Here is a 26,158-nt window from a genome sequence, read left to right on the forward strand (position 1 = left end):
CACGAGCAAGACTTCTTAATTTTAAATATTAAAAGAGGATTACTTGTCATTTATGATTACAATACAATAACATTTTCTACTGATAAAGTATACCATTTTTATTTATATATATCAACAGTGTTGTATTGTATGAACAAGTTTACAGCAGTAAAATTTTTCACAGGAATACAACTATTTTGACTGATCAATTCCTACACCTCATTGAAAACAAGGTAAGGAAGTAATAAAGAGATTAATAAATTTTATGAGGAAAATGAAAAAAGATTATCTAATGTATTACACATACAGATTGTTTGAAACTTTATTTGCTTATTCTTACGGGAACAACTCGAAGGGGTTGTGCCTTTTGCAAGGTAATGCCAAATTTATCATCCATATCCATATCTTCTGGTTTCATGTCACCTTCAAGCTTCCAATCAAAGGAGTTGACTAGTGACCCCAACATTAGTAGCAGCATCCTATTAGCCAATTGTAAGCCAGGGCATATTCGTCGTCCAGCACCGAATGGTGCAAGCTCAAAATTCCGGCCTTTGACATCAATCTCTGACCCCAAGAACCTTTCTGGTGAGAACATAGTTGGATTCACCCATATAGTGGGATCTCTGCCAATATTCCACACATTAATTAGCACGTGCGCGTCCTTCGGGATAGTGTAGCCGCCTATGTCAACATTCCTCTCAGCTTTTCGTGGTAGTAAAAATGGCACTGGCGGGTGCAACCGTAGTGTCTCTTTAATGATTGCTTGTAAGTATGGGAGCTTAGATATATCTGACTCCTCAAGTAAGACACCGCAACCAATCATTTGCTCTAACTCTCTTTTGGCCTTCTGCATAATTTCTGGGTTGCAGACAAGCTCTGTCATCGCCCATTCGAGAGTAGATGCTGTTGTATCTGTTCCCGCAACAAATAGATCCTGTAAATCATAATTCAAATGAGTTTAAGTCAGCTTTTGGATTATATCTAGCCTGATCACAGTTAACTTGGAATGGTTAAAAATAAACTAGAGAAAAAGAAGAGAATATATACATACATGTGCTAGATGTTGGATCATATTTTTGTCCATAAACTCATTATCCTTAGAAATGTTGAGCATAGCATCTAACATGTCTTTGTTGGTGTCTACACACGAGCCTTCCCTCGTCTTCAAACGTTGGTTAATCAAGTCTTCAAATATGTCCAACACTTTCCTTACATTCTTTGCCTGTTTTCTTTTGATGCCTTGCGGATCAACCATCTGCAATATAGGGAAAAAATCTGCCACATTTGGCGAGCCAACATGTTTTGTAATATCAGTTACCACGTCCTTGAACTCGCTGGCTTCACCATTAGACTGAATCAAATCCACTGAGAAAATAGTGTTTGATAACAGATTTATGGTAGTCTTGAACACCGCTGTTCCAATATCTATTGCTTCACCGATCTGACTGCTTTGATCGATATCAGTGAGGAGCTGCTGCATTTTGTTGTGCCTAACGCCTTGGCTGGCGTCAAGAGTCTTGTGAGAAAATAATTGAGTGTTGCATATTTTTCTCAATTCCTTCCAAAGAGGTGAAACTGGTAAGAATGCAAGACTAAAGTGCTCATGGTTGTGAACCGACACAGATTGAGGAATTGGTCTGTTTGACAAAAACTGATCATTGGTTAGAAGAACCTCTTTTGCCATATCTGCTGAAGAGATGGCAATAGTGGTTACTTGACCTAGCTTGAGACTCATTATAGGACCATGAATCTTTGCAAGTTTGGCCAATGATTTGTGTGGCTTTTCACCTAATTCAAGGAGGTTCCCTATGATGGGAAGAGGGGTAGGTCCTGGTGGAAGCTTATAGTTTGGTTTTTTGATTATTGCTAAGAATGACCGAAGAAAAACATAGATTGTGACACATGTTAAGACAATAATGAGTAACATATTGTTAATTTGTTGAATGAATGAATTAATGAATGTGATGTGATGTGAATGTGTATAGTTGATAAATGATGATGAGAAAAATTGAGTACAAGATAGGAAATGAATATTTTGTTGATGCATTTATGTTACTAAGAAGCTCTATTTATACATGCATGATTTGATCAAACACAGTTCATGATTTGTTAATATAAAAAAATAGGTTCTCATCAGGTCAATTAAGAGACCAAGTCTTAATCAAAACATTGCATTGTTAGTTTATTATTAATTAATTAATTAATTAAAAAGAACATGCAAATTGGTGTTATTATATGCAAGTTGCTAATCTGTACTTGGTGGAAGTGAAAATATATATGTAATAGGGAGACCAAGTCCTTTTTTATTTTATTATGATTATTTTTAAAATTTTAATACATTGCTTAATTAGTTTGTTGATTTTGCCTCAATATTACTATTTAGTGCGATGATTCCAATTTAGTGCGTTTTATTTTAGGTATACAAAATGCATTCATCACTATCTTATATTCAGCGGCCAGCTTATTTAGTACTAAAAAATGGGAGAACTTATACTGAAAGAGGACTTTGTAGGGTAATTTGGAGAGTTTATAAGATAAATTTTTTTTTTTTAAATTCATTTTATATTGTTATAGAGTCACATATAACATTATTGTATTTCTTATGTTTATAGATGTAGGTTTTAAGATGATTGATTTTGCCATCTAAAAAGGTCTAACAATGAATTTTGTTGTTCGTTTGTCTTACATAATTATCTCATGTGGGATCTGAATCATGTAACTTGAGATTTCAAGGTCAAATTCTTAAGTCTTAACACCGGTTTAAGTTATGAATTTATTTTTTCTTAAGAATACTTGGTACTATTTTTTTTTCCCATTACGCCCCATTCTTTTAATTAGTAAATTGTACTTTGTAAACATTTTGTAGGAAATTTAGTTTTTAGAGGAATGCTAAGCTACATTGAAATGCTAAAATAATTAAGGAAGGTATGTACAATTAAAATTGGCCATGACATGAGTCGGAACATACCATCCATTATCCACAGTTTTATTGGACAAATTTGGGTTGACATTTTAAATATAATTAATAATTGCATACTGCTATTATAAAAAAATAGAAATAATTGCATACTGTTTGAAATGAAAACAGTCAAAATAATCATGCAGAAAATCGAGAATGCTTCGCCTGGGTTTTCTTTTTTACGTGTTGCTTTGTAGTGTGAATAAACAGTCAAAACAACGCTTAAGTTTTTTTTTATAAATATTTTTTACGTGTTCCTGAAGGCACCTGTAGGCCAGGCTTATAATTAGTTTTTTTTTTTTATAAATATTTTGAAGAAAAATAAATATAAAAAGTTAGGAAAAAACAAATAAATACAAAAAAAATCGAATTTAAAAAATGGGAAAAATTAGATAATGAGATAATAAAATTAAATCCACATGCATCAGTTCTTAAATAATTGTGCACGTCATAAAAAATTAGTGAAAATATAATAGAGGGGACAAAATCTTGAAAAATGTAAAGCAGGAGTTAAAATTTTGGATTTTAAAATATAGGGCTAAAATTCAAATTCAGTTAAAATACAGTGTTAAAATTATATATTTAAGCTTACTGTTTAATAGATATCTATTATATTTATTATAATCTTAAAGAATATGTACTGTCAGAATAAAACTAGCATAAAATAATTTTACACCGAAAATTAATCACAACAAAAAATTATGCACCCGTGTTTTATGTAAAATCGATAGATCTAGTCTAAAAAATTAAAATTGTAATTGAATATGTCAATGTCAATATAAAATAATTTTACACTGTAATGAATATTCTTAATATCTTTAATTTTATGTAAAAATTATCATTAATTTATGGACCCGTCCTGAATGGAAGTAGTAATTGATATGTACCGACGATGTAAAATAGTTTTACACGATCGTCCAATAAATAATCATCATTTTGCCATGTCATGTCAAGAAAGTGGGGTGATGTTGCGGAAAACATGGTTGGTATTAGTTGACAATGTAAAATTATTTTACACCGTCAGTGCATTTCAATTAAATCCTAAAAAATATAGGGTACTCTACACCTTGGTAATTTGGAGGTATTTATCCAACATTCATCTAATGAGAACAAACCACATAAGTAGATTTGTATGTAGTGACCACAACTAATTTATAACAAACTTTTATTTTTATATGTATATAGCTTTTGTTCTTATTAGTTGATAAATAAAAACTCTCAAATTATCAATGATAAATTAGGAAAAAAAAATCAAAATATAGAAGAGATAGTGATAAGTATTTACGTAAGAAATCTATATTTTAACGTTAAATAACGTGAATTTATATCAGCCTTCTTTATAAAAAAAATAAAAATAACATGACTTTATATAAGCGAACCCATGCTTGTCAACAAAAAAACCCATGCAGGGTTATATTCAACGCATTTAAAAAACAATGTTCTCCATGGATATTTTGACTGTTTCCATGTAATTGTAAAACAGTTATACTCCCTTCGGTCGTGTGTGTGTCTATATATATATATATATATATATATATATATATATATATATATATATATATATATATATAGGGTTTTGCTAACGTACACCCGCTTTTTTTTAAGGTGTGTGTTAGCAAGTTATAACTAAAAAGTAGTTAAATACACCTTAGGGTGCATATTGCTAATGCACACCTTCTGAAAAATAAGTGGGTGTAAGTTAGCAACTCCTATATGCATTTGCTATAATACACCTACTTAATTTTTAGAAGGTGTGTATTAGCAAATGATAACTAAAAAGTAGTTAAATACACCTTAAGGTGTATGTTGCTAATGCACACCTTCATAAAAAATAGTGGGTGTGCATTAGCAAATCCCATATATATATATATATATATATATATATATATATATATATATATATATATATATATATATATATATATATATATATATATATATATATATAAGATAAAATTAACTTTTTAGATACATTAAGAGTCTAATGTATCTGGATCATATTATGAATTAGACACATTAGATTCTTAATGAATTAAAAAATAAATTTTCTTTTATATATAAAATCGGAGGGCTATGTAGCATGGGTACTCCTAAAATGGTGAAGTACCCGTACCGGGTACGTATCAGTACCGGATACTCCATGGTACTCGTATGGTACGCACCGATTCCGTACCCATTTTTATTTGGTTGATTTATGATGATGAATAGGGAAAAAACATATTGGCTGTTGAAAAATCTCTTAAACTATTATAATTTTTTATTATATTTCAATTATCTCTCATTTTTTATGAAAATAGTTGAGACGTAGAAAAAAAAAATTAAATCTTCAAAGCATGATGATAATAATTCACTTAAAAATAATTTTTCTAATATTTTATACTAACGTACCTGTACCTTAAATTTTCTAAAAATGTCGTACCGCGTACCAATACCGGATACCGATACCGTACCCATACCTAGGCAACATAGTCGGAGGGAGTAGTAATTACTAATTAACTAATTTCAAAAGTCAACTCAAATTTGGCCAAACAAATACAAACAAGAATATGACCACCACGCGTAACTACGACCAGTCGACCACTTATCTTTCAATTTAGATACGGTCATATTTCTTTCTTCAATTTCACAACAGGTGTATTTTTGAGATTTTTCGTATTTTTATTTTCTTTTGGTATTAACCTTTTGTGGCAACTCTCGGGTAAATTCAATATTACATTGCTTAAAAAAGTGGAGATTGAGTCACTTATAACTGAGATGACTTGTAAACCTAATGTTGTGAGGTGAATTAAATATCACATTGCTTAGAAAAGTGGAGGTTAAGTAATTTATAATTGAGATGACTCGTAAACCTAATGTCTTAATGTTTTGGATTAAATTGTGGTGTCCAACTGATCACTTCTATATATAGTTGCTCTAACTCCATTGTGGATGATCCCTCATATGTCTCCTCGTAACCTAACAGTGGTATCAGAGATAGTTCGATGAAGAGTTCGAATGACTCCTTGTATTGAAATTTTTCTTGACAAAGTTGGTTAGACGGCGTGTCTCGCTGAGTACAGCGGCAACGACAATGCAAGTGTATGAGATTGTTGTGACAAGTGTGAGGTGAATCAAGTCTCACATTGCATAGATTTTGGATAAAGATGTAGTGTTCAACTCGCTTGTATGCTTTGAGTTCATCCGACTGCCCTCTCGTGACATAACAATCCTCTGGTAAGAAAATGGACCGGTAATTCAGAGTTTGACGGCAAGATTAATAAAATGAATCTGTTTACAAAAAGGGTCATGTTAAACAATGTCACCGGAATTAAGCATACCAAAAAATAAAATTTATATTGAAAATACAACTTTTAATACTTTTGATGTATTGAATGCACACATTTCGAGACAAAGTTTCTATTTTAATATACTTAACCAGTGCCCGGAGCCCCGGGACACTGTTTAGCATTTTCCTTACAAAAATATTTTTGAGTTGTGAAGAATTTATCCATAGATAATTTCTCAACCATCAGAAGGAGTAATAAATTTTATTTTAATATCCCAAGGGATAAATAATTTGAGACGGCTAAAAGAAAAACTCAAAAGTAACACATACTACACGAGACAAAACAATTAAGTATTTTAAAGATATAAATGCATTTATCTTTTTCAACTCATTTAATAGTTTTGTACAGTGATGCCTACACTATTTTTGATATTTCGAGGGTATTTATTCAACGACTAATAAAAATAATTCATATAAATAAATTTGCATGCAGTAACCATAATTAATTTTTAATCGACTTTTTTATGTATTTATGACTTGTTCTCATTAATTTTTGAGTAAATATTCTCAATGAGTAGTATAAGAAAAAATTGTATGGGATTAGAAGAAAAAATACGACATTTCTTGTCTTAAACCATAATCATTTCTTTGTCAAAAAAATAAAACCATAATCATTTCTTTAACCATGTACTCCCTCCGTCCTAAAATATAAGCAATATGAGTCAAATGAACTTGATATATTTGGTTAAAGATTTGAACTAAATACATTCATTTTTGTTGACAAACTTTTATGGGACGGAGGGAGTACATGTACTGCATCAAAATTATATGCTAATTTTATAGTTACGGAATGGATGAATAAATTTTCAAGTTAATTGATTTAATTAAATAGACTATAGATAGGTCAGAAAAAATAGGCAGAATTACACTGATAGTCCTTATCTTATTTATTTGTAACACTTTAATCCTTTATCTTTTTTTCATAACATATAGGTCCTTTATCTATCAAAGTATGCACAAATTAGTCCTTTTGTCAGTTTTTTCTATTAAAAAACATTAAAATAATACGTTTATTAATAACTTTAATTTTTAAAATCTATTTTAATTAAATACCCAGAAATGCATAAAGCCATAAATATTATCAACATCTTCTTCCTGATGTTCATCATCTTCATCCTCATGTTCATCCTTATTCCTTAAATTAAAAAAGAAAATGCTCATCCAAATTGCTTGCATATCTTCTTCTAAAATCAAAATTTAAAATCCCCAAATTCAATTGAAAGAAATAGGGCTTAATAGTGAAAGGAAATTAGCAAATTTCCATCTATCCTTCAAAGTTCAAATTATTGTTTCCGAACAAAACCATTCTATGATTGTTAAGTTAGATATGCAACTGGAAACTACAATCATATATATTATTAACTTAGATCTTCAAGTGGAACCAAGTTTCCAGAATGTTTTTTTTCTTTTTCTTTTTTTGGGTTTATGTTAATTTTTGTGTGTGTTGGGATTATATGAAAATGAAGAAAAATTTCTGGGATTGTATGAAGTTGATGATGAAGATGAAGAGCTGATGACGAATTTCTGAGTTTTTAATTAAAATATATTTTAAAATTATTAATAAAAGTATTATTTTAGTGTTTTTTAATAGAAAAAATTGACAAAAGGACTAATTTGTACATATTTTGATAGATAAAGGACCTATATGTTACCAAAAAAAAGATAGAGGATTAAAGTGTTACAAATAAATAAGATAAAGGATTATCTGTGTAATTCTGCCGAAAAAATATAAACAATGGTACCTAAAGGTCCTTCAACATCGATTTCTAACTAATATTATTAAGCTAGGAGAGGTAAATTCGAGTGAAAATAAAAAAGTGGAAATTGGAGAGTATATAAGATGGATACTTAAATTTCAAATACATTATAGGCTAGATGAATATAAGATGATGAATGAATTTCATCGCATGCAAAAGATCAATGACCAAAGTATATATTGAAGCAAAATCAACAAACTCAGCATTAATATATTAAAAATAAAAATAAAAGAAAGAAAGAAAAAGGACTTGGTCTTACTGTTGCATTTCTCTTTGCCAAGTTGCATAGTAGCAACTTCCTTATTCATGTATAATAACACCAATTTGAGTGTTATTTTTTAAATTAATTAATAAACTAACACTGTAATGTTTTGATTAAGACTTGGTCTCTTAATTGACTAGAGAACCTATATTATATTAATTGTTATTTTAACAGATCATGGACTTTCACAATATTATATTAATTTATAATGTTTCATCAAATCACCTATAAATAGAGCTTCTTAGTAAAGTACATGCATCAATCAACCAACATTCATTTCCTCTTTTGTACTTCAATTCTCTCATCATTTTTCAACTATACACATTAACATCACATTCATAATTCATTCATTGATCTCACAAATTAAAAATATGTTTCTCATTGTCTTAACTTGTGCCACAATCTATGTTTTTCTTCGTTCATTCTTAGCAATAATAAAAAAACCAAACTATAAGCTTCCACCAGGACCTACCCCTCTTCCCATCATAGGGAACCTCCTTGAATTAGGTGAAAAGCCACACAAATCATTGGCCAAACTTGCAAAGATTCATGGTCCTATAATGAGTCTCAAGCTTGGTCAAGTAACCACTATTGCCATCTCTTCAGCAGATATGGCAAAAGAGGTTCTTCTAACCAATGATCAGTTTTTGTCAAACAGACCAATTCCTCAATCTGTGTCGGTTCACAACCATGAGCACTTTAGCCTTGCATTCTTACCAGTTTCACCTCTTTGGAAGGAATTGAGAAAAATATGCAACACTCAATTATTTTCTCACAAGACTCTTGATGCCAGCCAAGGCGTTAGGCACAACAAAATGCAGCAGCTCCTCACTGATATCGATCAAAGCAGTCAGATCGGTGAAGCAATAGATATTGGAACAGCGGTGTTCAAGACTACCATAAATCTGTTATCAAACACTATTTTCTCAGTGGATTTGATTCAGTCTAATGGTGAAGCCAGCGAGTTCAAGGACGTGGTAACTGATATTACAAAACATGTTGGCTCACCAAATGTGGCAGATTTTTTCCCTATATTGCAGATGGTTGATCCACAAGGTGTCAAAAGAAAACAGGCAAAGAATGTAAGGAAAGTGTTGGACATCTTTGAAGACTTGATTAACCAGCGTTTGAAGACGAGGGAAGGCTCGTGCGTAGACACCAACAAAGACATGTTAGATGCCATGCTCAACATTTCCAAGGATAATGAGTTTATGGACAAAAATATGATCCAACATCTTGCACATGTATGTATATATTCTCTTCTTTTTTTCTAGTTATTTTTAATCATTCCAAATTAATTTTGATCAGGCTAAACTTAAACTCATTTGAATTATGATTTACAGGATCTATTTGTTGCGGGAACAGATACAACAGCATCTACTCTCGAATGGGCGATGACAGAGCTTGTGTGCAACCCAGAAATTATGCTGAAGGCCAAAAGAGAGTTAGAGCAAATGATTGGTTGTGGTGTCCTGCTTGAGGAGTCAGATATTTCTAAGCTCCCATACTTACAAGCAATCATAAAAGAGACACTTCGGTTGCACCCACCAGTGCCATTATTACTACCACGAAAAGCTGAGAGGAACGTTGACATAGGAGGCTACACTATCCCGAAGGACGCGCACGTGCTAATTAATGTGTGGAATATTGGCAGAGATCCCACTATATGGGAGAATCCAACTTTGTTCTCACCAGAAAGGTTCTTGGGGTCCGAGATTGATGTCAAAGGCCGGAATTTTGAGCTTGCACCATTTGGTGCTGGACGACGAATATGCCCTGGCTTACAACTGGCTAATAGGATGCTGCTACTAATGTTGGGGTCACTAGTCAACTCCTTTGATTGGAAGCTTGAAGGTGACATGAAACCAGAAGATATGGACATGGATGATAAATTCGGCATTACCTTGCAAAAGGCACAACCCCTTCAAATTGTTCCTATCAGAATAAGCAAATAAGGTTTCAAAAATCTGTATGTGTAATACATTAGATAATCTTTTTTCATTTTCCTCACAAAATTTATTAATTTCTTTATTACTTCCTTACCTTGTTTTCAATGAGGTGTAGGAGTTGAGTCAAAATAATTGTATTCATGTGAAAAAATTTACTGCTGTAAACTTGTTCATATTATAATACAACCTTGTTGATAAATATAAATAAAAAGTGTATACTTTATCAGTAGAAAATGTTATTGTATTGTAAATTGTAATCATAAATAATAAGGATCAATGATTCATTCCTGTCATGCTTAGACATAAAATGTGGTAGCTAGTTTGTTTCACTTGTACTCAGAATTCTGTTTAGCCCACCTTTAACACATCTGTGGTTTCTCTTTATTCTCATAAATCACTTTGGGGATCAACCTGATGCTTTTCAGGTTTGATTCTCTGTAGTATCAAACGATATTGGTCAGCAACATATTTATAATCCTTATAAAAATCTGTGATACATATATTAATTCAATTTATATAGTAAAGAGTTTTACATGTCATTACCAAAAGCATTAGAATTTTATCATAATTATTTCTAAAGTCACACGTATAGATTTTTTTGATACGCTGACAATGTAAAAGTGTAAATTTTTTTGACATGAGATGAATTAAATATGAATTTTTAAGTTTTTGGCGTTTATAAATTCATATTTAATTCATCTTTTGTTAAAGAGAGATTCTTATAATATTATTTTTTTTATCAAAACCAAGCCAATATCTTATCAACATCAAGCCAATATTATTTCTGGCGAAAGATTGGATTGTTACCTTGCAGTTGCAGCATATTCTTCGTGAAGGGAACCAATGTGCAGATATTCTTGCAAGATTAGGAGCTAATGGAGATGAATCTTTGATCTTTGTTCGCGAACCACTCTCTTGCCTTTCTGCTGCTATATTTGTGGATGCTTGTGTCCTTTTTAAGGGACTAATTTCTTTTTTCTTATATTCTTTTACTTTTTTCTTTCTATTTTTCTCATTTAACCAAAAAAAAGGCCAACATTATTCCCAAAAAAAAAATCAAGGCAATATAACAATATACTCAATCAATATAATTCTGATTTTATTTTAAGTTTACAATAAAGAACGTGCAATGACTGTTGCCAAAAATAAATATGCAATGACCATTAACATAAAAAGTAAAGATGGCCTAAAAAAATATGACACTATACTCTTGCTAGTTACTTAATTTGAGAGGAACAATTCGAAGGGGTAGAGCCTTTTGGAGAGTAATCCCAAATTTATCATCCATGTCCATATCTTCTGGTTTCATGCCACCTTCAAGCTCCCAATCAAAGGAGTTAACCAATGAACCCAACATTAACAGTAACATCCTATTAGCCAATTGCAAACCAGGACAAATTCTCCTCCCACCACCAAATGGTACGAGCTCAAAATCTCTTCCTTTCACATCAATATCAGACCCCAAAAACCTTTCGGGAGAGAACAACGTTGGATTCTCCCACAAGGTTGGATCTCTACAAATAGTCCACACATTAACTAGCACTTGTGCATCTTTAGGAATAGTGTAGCCACCTATCTCAACATCGCTCGTTGCTTTTCGTGGCAGTAAAAATGGAACTGGCGGGTGCTTTCGAAGTGTTTCTTTTATTATTGCATGTAAGTATGGGATCTTCGAGATATTAGACTCTTCAAGTGGAACACCGAAACCAATTGTTTGTTCCAACTCTTTCTTGGCTTTTTGCATAACTTCTGGATTGCGGATAAGCTCTGTCATTGCCCATTCTAGCGTAGATGTTGTGGTATCTGTTCCCGCAACAAATATATCCTATAAAGAGAAAAACACAATTCACATTGGTTAAGTGAACCTTTGAACTAGATCATAAATTCAAAATTAAGATTTAAAAGTAATGATCAGAAAGAAACTAGGAAAAAGAGGAAGAATAAATATTATACATACATGTGATAGATGTTCGATCATATTTTTGTCCATAAACTCGTTCTCCTTGGAAATGTTGAGCATGGCATCTAACATGTCTTTGTTGGTGTCCACGCACGAGCCTTCCCTCATCTTCAAACGTTGGTTAATCAAATCTCCAAATATGTCTAATATTTTTCTTACATTCTTTGTTTGTCTTCTTTTTAAGCCTTGTGGGTCAAGCATCTTCAATGCAGAAAAAAAATCAGCCACATTTGGTGTTCCAGCAAGTTTGGTTATATTAGTCACCACATCTTTAAACTCTTCTGCTGCACCATTAGAGTGAATCAAATCCATAGAGAAAATGGTGTTTGATAATAAATTTATAGTAGTCTTAAACACTGTTGTTCCAATGTCTATTGCTTCACCAATTTGACTGCTTTGATGGATATCGTCAAGAAGCTGTTGAATTTTCTTACGCCTAACGTCTTGGCTAGAATCAAGACTCTTGTGAGAAAGTAATTGAGTGTTGCATATTTTCCTCAATTCCTTCCAAAGAGGTGAAATAGGCATGAATGCGAGACTATATTGCTCGTGGTTGACAACTGACACGGTTTGAGGTACGTTTCTGTTCGACAAGAACTTGTCATTGGTTAGGAGAACCTCTTTGGCCATTGTTGCTGAGGAGATTACAATAGTTGTTATTTGGCCAAACTTGAGACTCATTAAAGGGCCATGAATTTTGGCAAGTTTGGCTAATGAGTTGTGAGGCTTTTGTCCTAATTCAAGGAGGTTTCCTATGATAGGAAGAGGGGAAGGTCCTGGTGGAAGCTTATAGTTTGGTTTTGTTATCCTTGTAAGTAGTAAGCAAAAAGTATGAATGGATAAACATGTTAAAAGAAGGACAAGAGTACAACTTACAAAGTCCATTGTGTCTAGGATAATGATTTCAATGTTGAGTGAAATGTTAGATGACTAATGACAAATTATGGTAAGGGAAGGAGAGGAGAGACTCAAGACAGTGTTTGGTTGATGTATCTCCTTTTGCTAGCAACTCAATTTATACATAATGATTCCTTAAACATAAGTTGAATTAGTATCAATGTAGGTTTAAATCCAATTATATTGTTGACAATTTTCAAGAAAAAGACATACATATATGTCCATAGACTGAGTCTTCCAACATAGAACCGAAACCACTTCGCCAAATTAAGTCCTAGAATCATAAATTAAACTTAATATTGTGTTTAAAATTATAATAATCATCAAAATAAAGTACTTGGTTTTTCTCAAGAGTGGTCATGTGTATTTTTTTTTGTCAAAAAGAGTGGTCATGGTGTTAGACTTTAAGTTATAGTATATTTTATTTTATAGATTAAATTAAAGTTTACCGTTTAAATACATATCCCTTTTCCTTTTTATCATAAAATCAATTATTTGTCCACAAATTCATTCAACTCGTAAAAATAACAAAACTGTTAGGTTGGATGCAATGACCGGGGTTCACTGACTCCTCCACTTATATGAGTTTTCAACGACTATTGTCATTTCATTTATCTACAAAAAGAAAAAACAATTATTTAAAAACAAAATATTTGTATGATAAACATACACACATGCCGTTTAGTAGTGATTAATCTCCAACAGAGAACCTATGAAGCACACAATGCAAATTCTTTCCTACCAACCAATTTTTTTCCATACACAGGGGCCCATAACCCTCACCACTTGGACCAATTCATCGTTGAATGTCTGATATTTAATATAGTTATAGAAATTATATTTTTAAATAATTACTTTTATATGATATTTTTTCTTTAACATACTTATATTTGTGAATAAGTTCAACTTATGTACACTTTAACTTTTTTTTTTACTCAAATGTACAGAGATTAATTATTTTTTTGTAGATCATAGTTTAAACATTTTTGTGTAAGCTATTATTGACTAATAACGTGGGTTCCCCCCAAACCCCAAAGAATAAAAAAGTCTTTATTTTGGTCAAGAATTGGACAAAAACGAGGAAAGAAAGGAGAAGGATCTATGTAACATTGGTAACGCAGTTCGTGCACTGTGACATGGTCTTTCTCATCTTCTTGAACCCATTTTTTAATGGATTTAATTTATATACACCGACGGTGTAAAATAAATACCAACCATTTTTCTGCCACATCACTCCACTTCACTCCACTTTCTTGATGTGACATGACAAAATGGTGGTTGTTTATTGGACGATCGTGTAAAACTATTTTACACCGTCCGTGCATATCAATTAAACTCTTTTTTAATATGCATCATCGATGAGCTAGTATGACTGTGGTTATGGCCATTGACCTGCTCCACAAATATTCTCCATCCACGTTACACACACAAACATTTTCTTGAATCTTTGTGATTATTTTACAATCATGTATATCCATTAACTAATTTATAACCAAATCACAAATATTTATTCCTAGGTAGTATCAGTTTTTCTTTGGACTCTTCCTACCTTTCTCTTATGATGACTGAGCCAATGTCTGTGGTTAGTAATTTACTACAAAGAATGAGATTCTTGTTCCATATCAAAGACACATATGGCTATGATTGACCAGGTCGGTCTCTTATTATTTGGCCAAAAGACATATTCAAGACTCAGTCCCTAAATATATGGGTTTGGAAAGTTTACACTCAAGGTTTTTAAATGTAACCGGCCGTTTGTAGGTTGAAAATGCTTCTTCTCAGATGAATTGAACAGTTTAATTAGAAACAATATTATAATAACTATTAGTATTAGTAAGACTATGTTTAGTCATATCAATATAACCAGCGTTCAAATTCAGAGCGGAACAATTATTAACCAGACTCTGCTCATCTCTTTGCCGAACTTTAGATTATTAAACCTCATTTCCTTAAGAACTAAAGGGTTAGGACATAACGTGTATGGATAATTGCCCAGGTCATAGGATCTTGCACTTTCATGGAAATAATGAAAGTTCCAATATCTATTACATAAACTATATATGTTTTATCAGTAAGGCCCTCAATCAGTTCTACTGTTTTATTGTGAAGTTTGTAAGAATATTTGTTACACCAGTCAGCTACTATCGTCTTAATTAGTTTCATCAAGACAAATATGTGGAAAACTCATTTCACCGCCATTCCTCAAAAGTTAATTTGGTCTAAAATGGTAATGTATATAGAGTTGAGTTTTAGTAGGGATGGATAGAGAACATATTAATCGATGGAGAACAACCCCTATTGTTTTATCACATTTTACATAAATGACTCTACAGTAATTCAAAATGTCAGTTGAACCATACGTCGACTGACTATTGGGACATACCGATCGTTCTTTTTCTGAAACAATTCACACTCTCATTCTGCCATTAATAACAACAAAATAAATTATAAATCATAATTTAAAGATTTTCTCCACATGCCTCGAATGTGGTCAGAAAACTAGTACCAAAATAAGCTAAAAATTAAAAGTAAAAATATTGATATCCACATCAACCATCGTGCTTTATGAAATATACCTGCTAACACAGCCCTGATGATTACGTGTCCATTCTACTCCACAAAGATAGCAAAACTCACATAAGCACCTGCAAACAAACAATTCCATTCACCGATTCAAGTTTTAAAACAAAATTACCCTATTGATGAGAAACTCAACTATTGGATGATCATAATATGTTTAAAAAGCAGGCAATTTTTAGTTCATTAATTTAATTTTTGTTATGTTTCCAGAAAAACTGACTAACCTGCAGGTCATATGAAAACAACCATCATATATTTGAATATAGAACTTGCATTTGGGACACCTTTGCCATTTTTTTCTGACCAGCAAGCTCCCTAAGAAGAAGATCTGCATTCTCTCTTTCATCCACATTCAATTTCTGAAACTCCTCACAAGCAACCCCATGATGCCATGGAACATGACACCTTGCACAAAACAGTCTATGACAAAAAGGGAACTAAGATTCCCTAATAATATCTTTTGTTGTCCTACATTCTCATCAAGGAACATTGAAGAACAATACTTAAAGGGGCAGTAGAATTTAGGAACATTAATAAAAAGAGCTTCACACGAAGCATCATTCCACTTATCAATTAGCTCTTTGGGAAGCAATGCTCTGCAAGATTCAAGCTGTAACACGTCCTTGCAGTTCAAACCAGGACAAGACACAACAGTTATCTTGTCTTGGATTTTTATTGCCACTTGTTTGATTACACATTCAGAACAAAAGGAATGGTAGCATTGTTGATTCTTAAACATTTCCTCACTCCTTTTTGCTTCTACACAAATCTCTCAAATGATGATTGAAGACGATTCATCAACTTCTTCAGCTGTGAACTTTATCTGCTCTGTTTTTTATGAAGATGCTAGGCACGGCAATGTCTTGTAGGTAGAGGATGAGGGGTTTTGATGGGAAGTAGTGGTTACAGAGGCCATTAAGGTTTCTTGGAACTGTAATGCTTCAGCGTACTTGTGATCAGAGACATGGGCAAGGAGGTCATTTTCATCATCAGACAAGACAGAGAAGTAGAAGTCGTCTACAGTCTACAAGACCAAGAAATGAGGATGATGCTTGTTGCGCCATTGGTGTTTGTGACGAGTTTCCAACGTGAAAGCTTTGTGGAGAAGCTGCCGTCGTTAACAAAAAGGAGTATTACCAATAGTCTTTACAAGAGCAACAACCATCCTTAAAGCGATGAAAACGATGATTATCTCTCACAATAATTTCTCTTCCAACAATTCTTGAGATGAACTTAATGGCACTATGGCAATCTCCACAAATCCTAAGATTTTTTGTGATCCTTATAGGCACTCCTTGAGGAAGAGCTATGAGGCCAAAAGCAAGTGCGATCTTCTCACTGTGGTACCAAACTTCATAAGCTTTTTCTTCATCTTCTAAATCAAAGAGTGATAGATTCGTATCGGGAACATACCCTGCCTCCTTCATCTCCCCTCTGAGCTTACCCAGCATAGCCTGAATTTCAGAGTTCCTTTCGTGAGAGCTATCCTTTGCTTGAAAAACATGGATTCTGTTCTTTACAGCAATCCAACTATATCCAACATTTTTCTTAATACCAATGTCTTTCATTTCCTTCCTGACAACAGTGGCTTCTTCCCATCTGCATTTAACAATTAAAGGATGATCATAAGAGCTATAATAATGTTTGAGTAATAAGAAAGTGACAGCATCACTTTAGTTTTCTACTCATTGTGTTAGCAACTAAAGAAAAATTAAAAGCAAAAAAAGAAGAAGAAAACTACCAAATAAAATTATCAATCCATCCAACTCGTCAAGGCCATTAAAGAAGGAAAACTAGTTAGCATGGTTTAAAATTAATACCTGCCAGCAGATGCGAGCATATTAGAAAGTACTACATGGTTGCCAGAGTCAACATGATCAAGCTCAAATAACTTTTCGGCTGCAATTTTTCCCAATTTGGTTTTCCCATGCATCTTACAAGCCCCAAGTAGAGCCCCCCAAACTGAAATAGTGGGTCGAATTGGCATATTTTTAATAAATTCATATGCGCGATCTACCAAACCAGATCTCCCTAGAAGGTCGACAACACAAGCATAATGCTCAGCGCCTGGTTCAATTCCATAGTTCAATCTCATTGCTTCAAATATCTGCATGCCTCTCTCCACTGCCCCAGCTCTACTACATGCTGATAATACAGAAACCAGTGTCACATAACTCGGCGCAATACCACGGCTGCCCAATGTCATTTCCTCAAACAGACGCAAAGCCATGTCAACGTCACCTTGATGTGCATATCCACCTATCATTGCATTCCATGTGACAAGGTTCCTTTCAGGCATTTCGCCGAAAACTTGTTCAGCATTCTCTACACTTCCACACTTTCCATACAAGTCAACAAGTGCACTCCCAACAAATATATTCTCCTCAACACATGCTTTGACAGCAAGAGCATGAATTGACCTGCCCAATTCAAGGCCTCCAAGCTCAGCACAAGCACTGAGCACACTAGATATCATGAAATCCGTTGGCTCAACTTCTCTCCTTGCCTGCAAGAAAACCATACAAGCCCTCTCTTCCTCATGGTTTTGCACAAGAGCAGCAAGCATAGAACACCACGAAACAACATTCCTCCTCCGGCCAATTCTACTAAAAACCATTTCAGAAGATACAATATCCCCACATTTTCCATAGAAATCAATAAGCCCATTGGCAACAGAAACATCCTCTTTGTATCCACACCGAACTATAAACGAATGTAACTGACGCCCAAGATTCAATCTCAACATGTCAACACATGCATTCAAAAACGCACAAAACGTAATATAATTCGGCTCCCCATGAACACAAAGAAACTCCTTAAACGCCGAAATAGCATCCACAGACCGCCGATCTTGAACTGCATTAGAAATATAAGCATTCCAAGTAGCCAAGTTTCTGTGAGGCATTTCATCAAACATGTTACAAGCATCAACATGAAGCCCAGTTTTACTATACATATCAAAAGCACTACACCCAACAAACACATCATATATTAAACCATCCTTTAAAGCAAGAGAATGAAGCTGTTTACCAGTGATGGGTATTTGCAAAGAACCTGAAGCTTTGAAAACACAAGGGTAAGTGAAGTCATTAGGATGAACAGAGTGACGACGCATGTTAGTGAAATGAGTTATAGCGGCAATGAAACGGCGGTTATTAATGCAACCGGAGATGAGTGAGGTCCAAGTAACAACGGTGGGAAGATGAGTGAGTGAGAGAACGTGTTGAGCTGAGTTAAGAAGGTCGAGTTTAGAGTACATATTGACGAGGTGGTTGGAGAGGAAAGATGGGAATGGGGTTTGATGTGTGCGAATGATGTATGCATGGACAGTACGACCTAGGATGGAACAATGAGTTGAAACAGCTGATTCGAGTAAACTTGCTAGCAGATTTTGAGGATGTAAATACATTGTTTTTGTTTTTTTGATAATGTTAAGGTAAAATTGCGCATGCGATAATAAGTTTATTCGGCAAGAATTTAGATCATTGGTTTGCCAAGATCAGTCACTTGAGTGCAGAATGGCAGATATTATTCGGGTTTCTACGTACCAAGCTGATTCGTCCATAAAAAAATGTTTTAAATAAGTTTTTTTATGACCAAAAATATGCTTTAAGTGGAGTTTATTAACCACTTGATTACAATCACTTGGATCAATTTACTTTTGGTGTAACCATATTCATATGGTCGTAAATGCTTATATAATTTATTTATTTTTTTGTTTGATTTAAATTGGAGCTAACGAGGATCGAACATATGACATACTATATAATATATAAATTATTCACCACCACTAAATCAAACCTAATAGTTTATAAGTTTTTTTGTTGTTGGTATAAATCACTATCCTCTGCGTGCAAATAGGCTAATCGAGAAGATATGAGCTCGGTCTATGTCAGGTTGAGAGTAGGGGGTTTCCTATCTCCATGGCTCATCCTCCTTGGTCACCTAAGAAGAGAATGACTTCGTAAGAGACTCTCCAATCCAGAGTCTTGTTGCCCAAATCATATATCGAATTTAATACCTTGATTAAACTAGAAAGACTCACGTCATTTCATTTAAGTGTTTTTTGGTAGCTTTATAAGTTTTGTTTTGTACAGCTTATATAAGCCAATTTTTTTGGTAGCAATTATTGACAATAAATTGATCTGAATTGCTTGTTGGCAATTATTATGACTAAACTTTTGCCACATGATCATTGAAGAATATCTCTTCCAGAAAATAAATCTGAATTGGGTTGATTGAGATGAGCCAATTTGGCATGATTGACCTCATAATTGGGCCTGATTTTCCCCTGTCATCATCTTGGCATTTACTACTATTTTTTACTAGGAGGATGGATGGGTAGGTCACGATGTCAAATCAAATCCTGCCCAAACTTAAACTTATGTGCTTTTTATTTGGACATGCTTGTTTTATGATTGAATAAGTGATGATATGCCAGTGAAGAGGATATAGAATTCAAAATTATTTTCAATAAGATACTTTGTTTACTAGAGTTTTTTACTGCAGGGTGTTATGTTATGTACTAAGCTGTTAAAGTTAATTCTTTGTTCCATAAATGCACTTCAATTGGGAAATTATCGGTTACCAGGAACATTGATTTTTAGAAGACTGAGTTAAAATCTAAAATGGTCTACATTTTTTACATTTAAAAGTGTGAATTTAGTCATTAAATAATTTAATAGAAAAATTCATCAAAAAAGCGAACTCGGAGTAAGTAAAATTTATAGTTCGACCAGGAAGTAATTAAAATTTTGTCGAAAACTATTTCTCCCAAAAAATCGAACTTGGATTCCCTCAAACAAAGTCATCCTTGAACAATTCATTCTTAGTAAAAAAATAAAGTCATTAAACATTTAAACATAATCACTTGGTTGTATTGAAAATTACGTAAAATAAAACAGTTATTTTGGGACATATATGTTTGGGATATATATAACCACCATAGTCTTATATGTAGGCTTATCTAGAGCACTCCCTGTTATTTTTAATTATAAAAAAAATTCTTAATTAAGACTTGTTTCTAATACTATTAACTAAGTCACTAGCTGTTTTCACTCGTGTAGGGAGGGCGACCACCCTAAGTTTTTTTTTTGTGAGGTAACTTAGTGGCTTGAAATTCTACTTTTAAAGATGAATAAGTGAAGTGTCCGGATTCGAACTCCGGCTCATGCATATAAAATACTGATGTCTCTACCAATTGAGCTAAGTTAGTATGGCATATGATACAATATGTATGAGCTTATTGTTAAATAACATTGACACATATAATAATGGTGCATGCATATGCTTAAAGACAAATAGGATCTGGCTGGTAGTATGAACTTACCTAAACCAACTACCTATAATTTATAATTTAACTACTTTTGTATATAAAACGATAAGAGCGTCTATTCTTTTGTTATAGTAGTAGTTGAAATTCTCTCTTTGGATACTCTTGTTTTGTCCCCAAAGCTTCCCTACAAAACACATTAACAAATATTAAGCATAAATATCTATTTTAATGTCATCCTTTTTATGCAGAGCACAAATTTTGAGTTCTTCAACCATAGTTCCTGGCTCGGGCTAAGCATTTTATGGACCAACTGAAAATTTTGGACCTTATAGAAGCATTGGCCACTAGAGCTTTAGAATTTATCTTTTGTAGCTTTGAAGAGTCCTTTATCATCTTTCAATATTGGAAGGTGTTCTGGGCCGAGCATCACGCTCGAGCCTTAGAGGGTGTCGAACAAATACGATCCGAGCAAGGCTGCCACGAAGAGCCCGCAAGACGTGCTCGACTCTCCAACAGTTAGATACTCCTACGTATCGTAACGGCCGTAAACCGGAATGATGGGCATTTACTGCACATCAAGGCCTCCAAGCCGTTTTCCGGCAGCCACTTGATGGCCATTAATGCCATCAAGGGCCTTGGCCCTGCGCTGGGGGCTATATATATGTGACTCCACTTCATTCACAAGGTACGCATAATTTAGCACAGAAAACCTATTCACACACAAACTGACTTGAGCGTCGGAGTGCCTGCAGGTACACAACCCCCCTCCGCTTCAACAGGGGCTTCACCGTCATCAACGCCGGCGCGGTCGCACACTTCTGATCAGACACGATCAGAAGGTGAAATCACGACAATTTTGGGGGCAATTCATGAAGCTTTATCTAGAGGGTGATCTAATATCATCTTTGAAAGTGATTCCAAAATTATCATGGATGTCATACAAGCTAATCATTAGAATTGAGTTCTATTATTTTGTCAATCAATTTGTTGTGACAATGTAATCCGAACTTTAAGATAAAGTTCACAAAACGTCAAGCAAATATGACGACTCATATATTAGCTAGAGAAGCCATTTCATGGAACCTATTATTATTAATGAATTAAGTTGATATATTGTGTTTACTTAAAAAAAAAAAAAAGTGGAATGAGATAGAAGTATAGGCACTTTTGAGTCTTGGAAATTAAATTCACCAAACTTTTGTTTTTCTTTTTGGCCATCATTAATCACTAAACATTGGACATAGCTGGCTTATTGATTAACATTTGGCAAAGTGCTAAAAAACCTTTGTCATATTTTCCCTTTCCCTTGTCATTTATTGTTTTTTTGTACTTGTTTCTGCTTTTGATAGATGCATTATTTTCCATGGAGTAAAAAGCTATAATGAAAAAGGAAGTCCTGCCACCTGCAACATCAACTGCATGTTATATTCCTCTTCTTCTTTCCCATGAAATGGAAATCTTATACTCCTATGCCCTATAATTTCCCTTTGACCAACCCCCACTAAATTTGAGGTATATCATTGTCTCTATGTGCTAGCTGAATAAGATAGCATATAGAATTTGATTCTCTACCTCCATTGCATGATGCATCATTGATTTATAATTATAGACCAATATGAGGAAAATACTTGACCAAATATTATGTCCAAAATCTTGTAACCACACAAGTGTTTATTAATCTTGGAGTGTAAAACTTAAACAACAAACTAATTTTTTTATTAGGATCACATAAATTGAACGTGAGCAATTATCTTTCTTAACATGTGTAATTTGATCAAAATTTTCAAGATTGTATCGTAATGAATATTTGTTAGGCCTCATACTAGGTCTAAAAGACTTGTATCTCATGCTAGCCGAGTTATAACCATCAAATAGTGTTCGGCCTATGATCCATGTACTCGGATCATCATTCTATTGTTCGAGAAAAACATTATAGAAAGATGAGAGAGCAAGAAAAAGAAAAAGTTATTCGTTGGTTCGACCAAAACACCGGACCTCGAGCACAACCTCAACCATGATATCTTATTCCGCCCCATAACAATAATCATTCACCAAAGCTTGTTATGAGTTTGTTTGCTATTTGTACAAAGAACTCTCTCTCACTTCCCACAGTTACAGGACCACACAAACAAGACAGAGCAACAACAAACACAAGGACAATAAACGAACTCTGTTTGTCACCCACGATCTCCACCAAAAACGCATACAATAAATTCTAAGAAATTACTTACTACAAGGAAAAATAAAAAACCCAAGATTAATTAGTACTATAACTGAAAACAAATAGGACTAGTACTTTGCAATTTATAATAAAACAAAATTACAGCATTGAAACACCAAAACCTCCATCTCCCACACACACACACCCTATTGGTTTTGCCACCTTTGTCTTTTTTGTCATCAAAATACAAACCTTGTTCCCATTAGCTGAAACCCAGTGCCCAAAAAATGACTACTGAATACTATACAAAAAAAACTAATCTTAAATAGAATCCTTGTTGATTACATTTAAAGGGTTTTAAATTTAAATAAAAGTCTACAATTGAGACATAGTAATTGTTTAGTGTTTATTGTAGACGCCACAATTGAGACTGTATGAGCCACATTTGACTGTAATTCTCTACAATATCAAATATTGTGATACGACAATAACTATTACCGCGTCTGCTATTTAAAACCTTGACTTCTAAAATCTAATGCTTTTACGGTAACCTCCTTGAGAAACTACCGGGCCCGTGTTGGCTATTGAGCTTCCGAGAAGGTGGTGATGGCGGTTGCGAGGAAGAGGAGAATGATGAAGAGGAGGAGGAAGATAAAATATCAACAAGGAGGTGAGTGAAAGCCTGCACAATATATTTGTGAGTATGTGTAGGATTTAGAGCAAGATAGCATAAAAGAAGCTCATGAAGATAATCCCAATCATTAGTAACATCAAACACTTGTTGTTGAGATTGAATCATTTCCTGCATAGAACATAGGAAATCATCATAAGGGTTTATAGAGTATTTTGGTACTCTCTTCACACTACCTCCTTTTGGTATCAACGAGTTGCAGGGTTGAGTGTTGTTGAAGGGAGACTCTGTTTCTGTGATGGATTTGGAGCTGCCTGGGGAGGAGAAGAAGAATCTTTGGGATGCAAAGGCGGAGGCGAAGTCCGGTGGTGGAAGTTCCGTGGTGTCGTCGTAGAAGTAGTCTTCGGCTTCGTCGCGGTGGTGGCTGTAGGTGGTGTTGAAATGGTGGAAAGTGTAAGGTGGTGATTGTGATGGAGATGTAGTAATAGTAGTAGTAGTAGTAGTAGTGTGTTGTGGGTTAGGTTGGGAGAGAATTGTGGGGTATTTGAGCTTGAAGAAACAGAGGTGTAGTTGTTTAGAGAATAGACTTGGCATTTTTGCACAATGAGTGAGTGAGAGAAAACAGAGAGAGAGATTTAGTGCTTGTGTAAAGTGCTTATATTATATAGGCACCATGGGTTACATTATTAATGTAGTAGTTTTATAACTTTATTCCACAAACAAAGTTTGTAGTAGCTAGGTTTCAACTTTTTCTTAAGACAAAATTCTCATGAGGTGAATACTCCAGTACATATTACTTGGATATGTATCGGTATACGATTTAGGTGGATGATTGTGATTGGTTCATAAATAATATTTAATATAGAAAAATTAATAAATATTATTTGTAAATCGATCAGAATCATCCACCTCAACAAATGTATCAGTACATATCATCCACCTCAACAAATGTAGTTGTCATATTTACATAATATGTGTATTAAATAATTCATCTTCTCGTAAATTACTACCCATTCTTATGTTTTTATGAGAAAATGGATGATGTATGTACAATAACTTTTTGAACATTGGTGTGACGTGTTTGTGGATTGAGTTGGGTCGGTTTTAGTTAAACATTTTATTCGATCCGATTGAAGTTATTTATGTTATTAGGTTGAGTGTAAAACCTGTATATTTTATGACAAGTTCAAACTAACCTAACATGATGTGACCTAACAAGTGTCGCGGATGTATAAAAAAAGTGGGGGTTTGGAACGCCTGCCGTAAACAAAACACACGGTTTCATGCTGTTTCGAATCTCAGCCGTTAATTTATGATGAGACGTTCCATATTAAATACAAAAAAAAAGTAACACTGAAAAAATCTCATCTGTCATATCGTGATCGGACGGTTCAGATGCATTACTACGTCATTGAAAGAGTGCTTATAGCATTGGCTCAACTATCACTCTATTTTAAATATTACTCTATTTTAAATATTCTCTTCTTCTTCTTTTTTCTTTCTAGGTTTCATTTAGAGTAGGTAATTTTATTTGAAGTGAGTCAAATATTAAATGTGAATACCTTCCTCAGTTAGAATTGGAACATTAATTTTCTTCATTCTCATTGATCATTTGTTTAAGAAATTTAAAACGAATACCACTTAAACTAATTTATTGTTAGTTGTTAGTTAATCTAAAATGATTAAGTTGAGCTCTTTAGTTTTTTAGGAATTTGCTAGAGGTGAAGCATGCGTGATAACTGACAAAGATAAAAATCCATATAAATTGTACGATAGATGTTGATAGTAAAGTGTTAATCCATTAGTATGAGACAAAAGGAAGGGAGATGAGCTAGTGTTAAATTGTTAAATTTTCACATTTTTAATTTAACTTAAGTTGAATCCCAACAAAGAAATGTACCATCAAATCTTCAGTCACTTTGAACCATATACCTATACTATAGGGTATAGTTTTATTATTTTTGTGAAAGAAATATAGACTATTAGTAGTTAATAAAACTCTTATATACATAGTAACACACACACGCATATATTTGGAGGAAAATTGAAAATGATCTCTAGTCCCACACACAGGACTAATAATACATGTGGGTGGTCCTGTCCTGGTAGAGAAGTAAGGGACAAATTCCTGATTCAGGATCGGTTTCAATGGTTTTTCTTTTTTATAAGTATATTCATTTGCATTAAAGTTTTGGTGAAATAGGTAGTTTTAAATGAATTGATAAGGTTTTTTTTTTTTTTTGAAAGAATGAATTGATAAGGTTAAACAACTTATTTGTGTTTGATAATCTTTTTCAGAAGCAATTTTTTTTTATCAAATATATATAATGGTTAGGCCATTCAAAAAAAAAGTATACTAATGGTTGGTTTCACTCATATTTTAAGTGTAGAGAAAGAGAGAATTTGGATTTCAAAACTCAAGT

General features: G+C 33.5%; 5 protein-coding genes across 6 annotated transcripts; 1 reads left to right on the forward strand and 4 right to left on the reverse strand.

The window, feature by feature from the left end:
* Positions 1 to 19: 19 nt before the first annotated feature.
* Positions 20 to 2,016, reverse strand: LOC123883307 (geraniol 8-hydroxylase-like). Its single transcript, XM_045932068.1, has 2 exons — positions 1,031 to 2,016; positions 20 to 913 (listed from the first exon to the last, which is right to left on the reverse strand). The coding sequence occupies exons 1-2, from the start codon at positions 1,904 to 1,906 to the stop codon at positions 302 to 304; spliced, it is 1,488 nt and encodes a 495-aa protein (XP_045788024.1). The 5' UTR covers positions 1,907 to 2,016; the 3' UTR covers positions 20 to 301.
* A 6,529-nt stretch (positions 2,017 to 8,545) lies between these two features.
* Positions 8,546 to 10,539, forward strand: LOC123883785 (geraniol 8-hydroxylase-like). Its single transcript, XM_045932703.1, has 2 exons — positions 8,546 to 9,526; positions 9,626 to 10,539. Exons 1-2 carry the CDS (start codon positions 8,654 to 8,656, stop codon positions 10,235 to 10,237), a joined length of 1,485 nt encoding a protein of 494 aa, XP_045788659.1. The 5' UTR covers positions 8,546 to 8,653; the 3' UTR covers positions 10,238 to 10,539.
* Positions 10,540 to 11,374: 835 nt separating this feature from the next.
* LOC123902351 (geraniol 8-hydroxylase-like) lies at positions 11,375 to 13,495 on the reverse strand. Its single transcript, XM_045952047.1, has 2 exons — positions 12,189 to 13,495; positions 11,375 to 12,056 (listed from the first exon to the last, which is right to left on the reverse strand). Exons 1-2 carry the CDS (start codon positions 13,074 to 13,076, stop codon positions 11,445 to 11,447), a joined length of 1,500 nt encoding a protein of 499 aa, XP_045808003.1. The 5' UTR covers positions 13,077 to 13,495; the 3' UTR covers positions 11,375 to 11,444.
* A 479-nt stretch (positions 13,496 to 13,974) lies between these two features.
* LOC123902350 (pentatricopeptide repeat-containing protein At4g14850) lies at positions 13,975 to 19,233 on the reverse strand. Of its 2 annotated transcripts, none has more exons than XM_045952044.1 (3): positions 17,489 to 19,233; positions 15,893 to 17,267; positions 13,975 to 15,733 (listed from the first exon to the last, which is right to left on the reverse strand). In XM_045952044.1, exons 1-2 carry the CDS (start codon positions 19,075 to 19,077, stop codon positions 16,802 to 16,804), a joined length of 2,055 nt encoding a protein of 684 aa, XP_045808000.1. In that variant the 5' UTR covers positions 19,078 to 19,233; the 3' UTR covers positions 13,975 to 15,733; positions 15,893 to 16,801. The 2 variants fall into 2 exon arrangements, with proteins under 2 accessions (XP_045808000.1, XP_045808001.1); XM_045952045.1 differs by having other exon boundaries at positions 15,334 to 15,733; positions 15,953 to 17,267; positions 17,489 to 19,206.
* A 4,399-nt stretch (positions 19,234 to 23,632) lies between these two features.
* LOC123881408 (transcription repressor OFP12-like) lies at positions 23,633 to 24,414 on the reverse strand. Its single transcript, XM_045930094.1, has 2 exons — positions 23,972 to 24,414; positions 23,633 to 23,786 (listed from the first exon to the last, which is right to left on the reverse strand). Exons 1-2 carry the CDS (start codon positions 24,327 to 24,329, stop codon positions 23,764 to 23,766), a joined length of 381 nt encoding a protein of 126 aa, XP_045786050.1. The 5' UTR covers positions 24,330 to 24,414; the 3' UTR covers positions 23,633 to 23,763.
* Between the last annotated feature and the right edge of the window lie 1,744 nt (positions 24,415 to 26,158).

Source organism: Trifolium pratense, linkage group LG1 (genome assembly GCF_020283565.1).
Source record: "Trifolium pratense cultivar HEN17-A07 linkage group LG1, ARS_RC_1.1, whole genome shotgun sequence".
NCBI classification, from domain to species: Eukaryota; Viridiplantae; Streptophyta; class Magnoliopsida; order Fabales; family Fabaceae; genus Trifolium; species Trifolium pratense.

Coding starts and splice junctions, on each gene's coding strand:
- LOC123883307 (XM_045932068.1), bottom strand. CDS start 1,906: ATGTTACTCATTATTGTCTTAACATGTGTCACAATCTATGTTTTTCTT. Junction 914..1,030: donor TGATCCAACATCTAGCACAT/GTATGTATATAT, acceptor TATGATTTACAG/GATCTATTTGTTGCGGGAAC.
- LOC123883785 (XM_045932703.1), top strand. CDS start 8,654: ATGTTTCTCATTGTCTTAACTTGTGCCACAATCTATGTTTTTCTTCGT. Junction 9,527..9,625: donor TGATCCAACATCTTGCACAT/GTATGTATATAT, acceptor TATGATTTACAG/GATCTATTTGTTGCGGGAAC.
- LOC123902351 (XM_045952047.1), bottom strand. CDS start 13,076: ATGGACTTTGTAAGTTGTACTCTTGTCCTTCTTTTAACATGTTTATCC. Junction 12,057..12,188: donor TGATCGAACATCTATCACAT/GTATGTATAATA, acceptor TTCTCTTTATAG/GATATATTTGTTGCGGGAAC.
- LOC123902350 (XM_045952044.1), bottom strand. CDS start 19,077: ATGTATTTACATCCTCAAAATCTGCTAGCAAGTTTACTCGAATCAGCT. Junction 17,268..17,488: donor ATGCTCGCATCTGCTGGCAG/GTATTAATTTTA, acceptor TGTTAAATGCAG/ATGGGAAGAAGCCACTGTTG.
- LOC123881408 (XM_045930094.1), bottom strand. CDS start 24,329: ATGCCAAGTCTATTCTCTAAACAACTACACCTCTGTTTCTTCAAGCTC. Junction 23,787..23,971: donor CTCGTTGATACCAAAAGGAG/GTAGTGTGAAGA, acceptor TATATTGTGCAG/GCTTTCACTCACCTCCTTGT.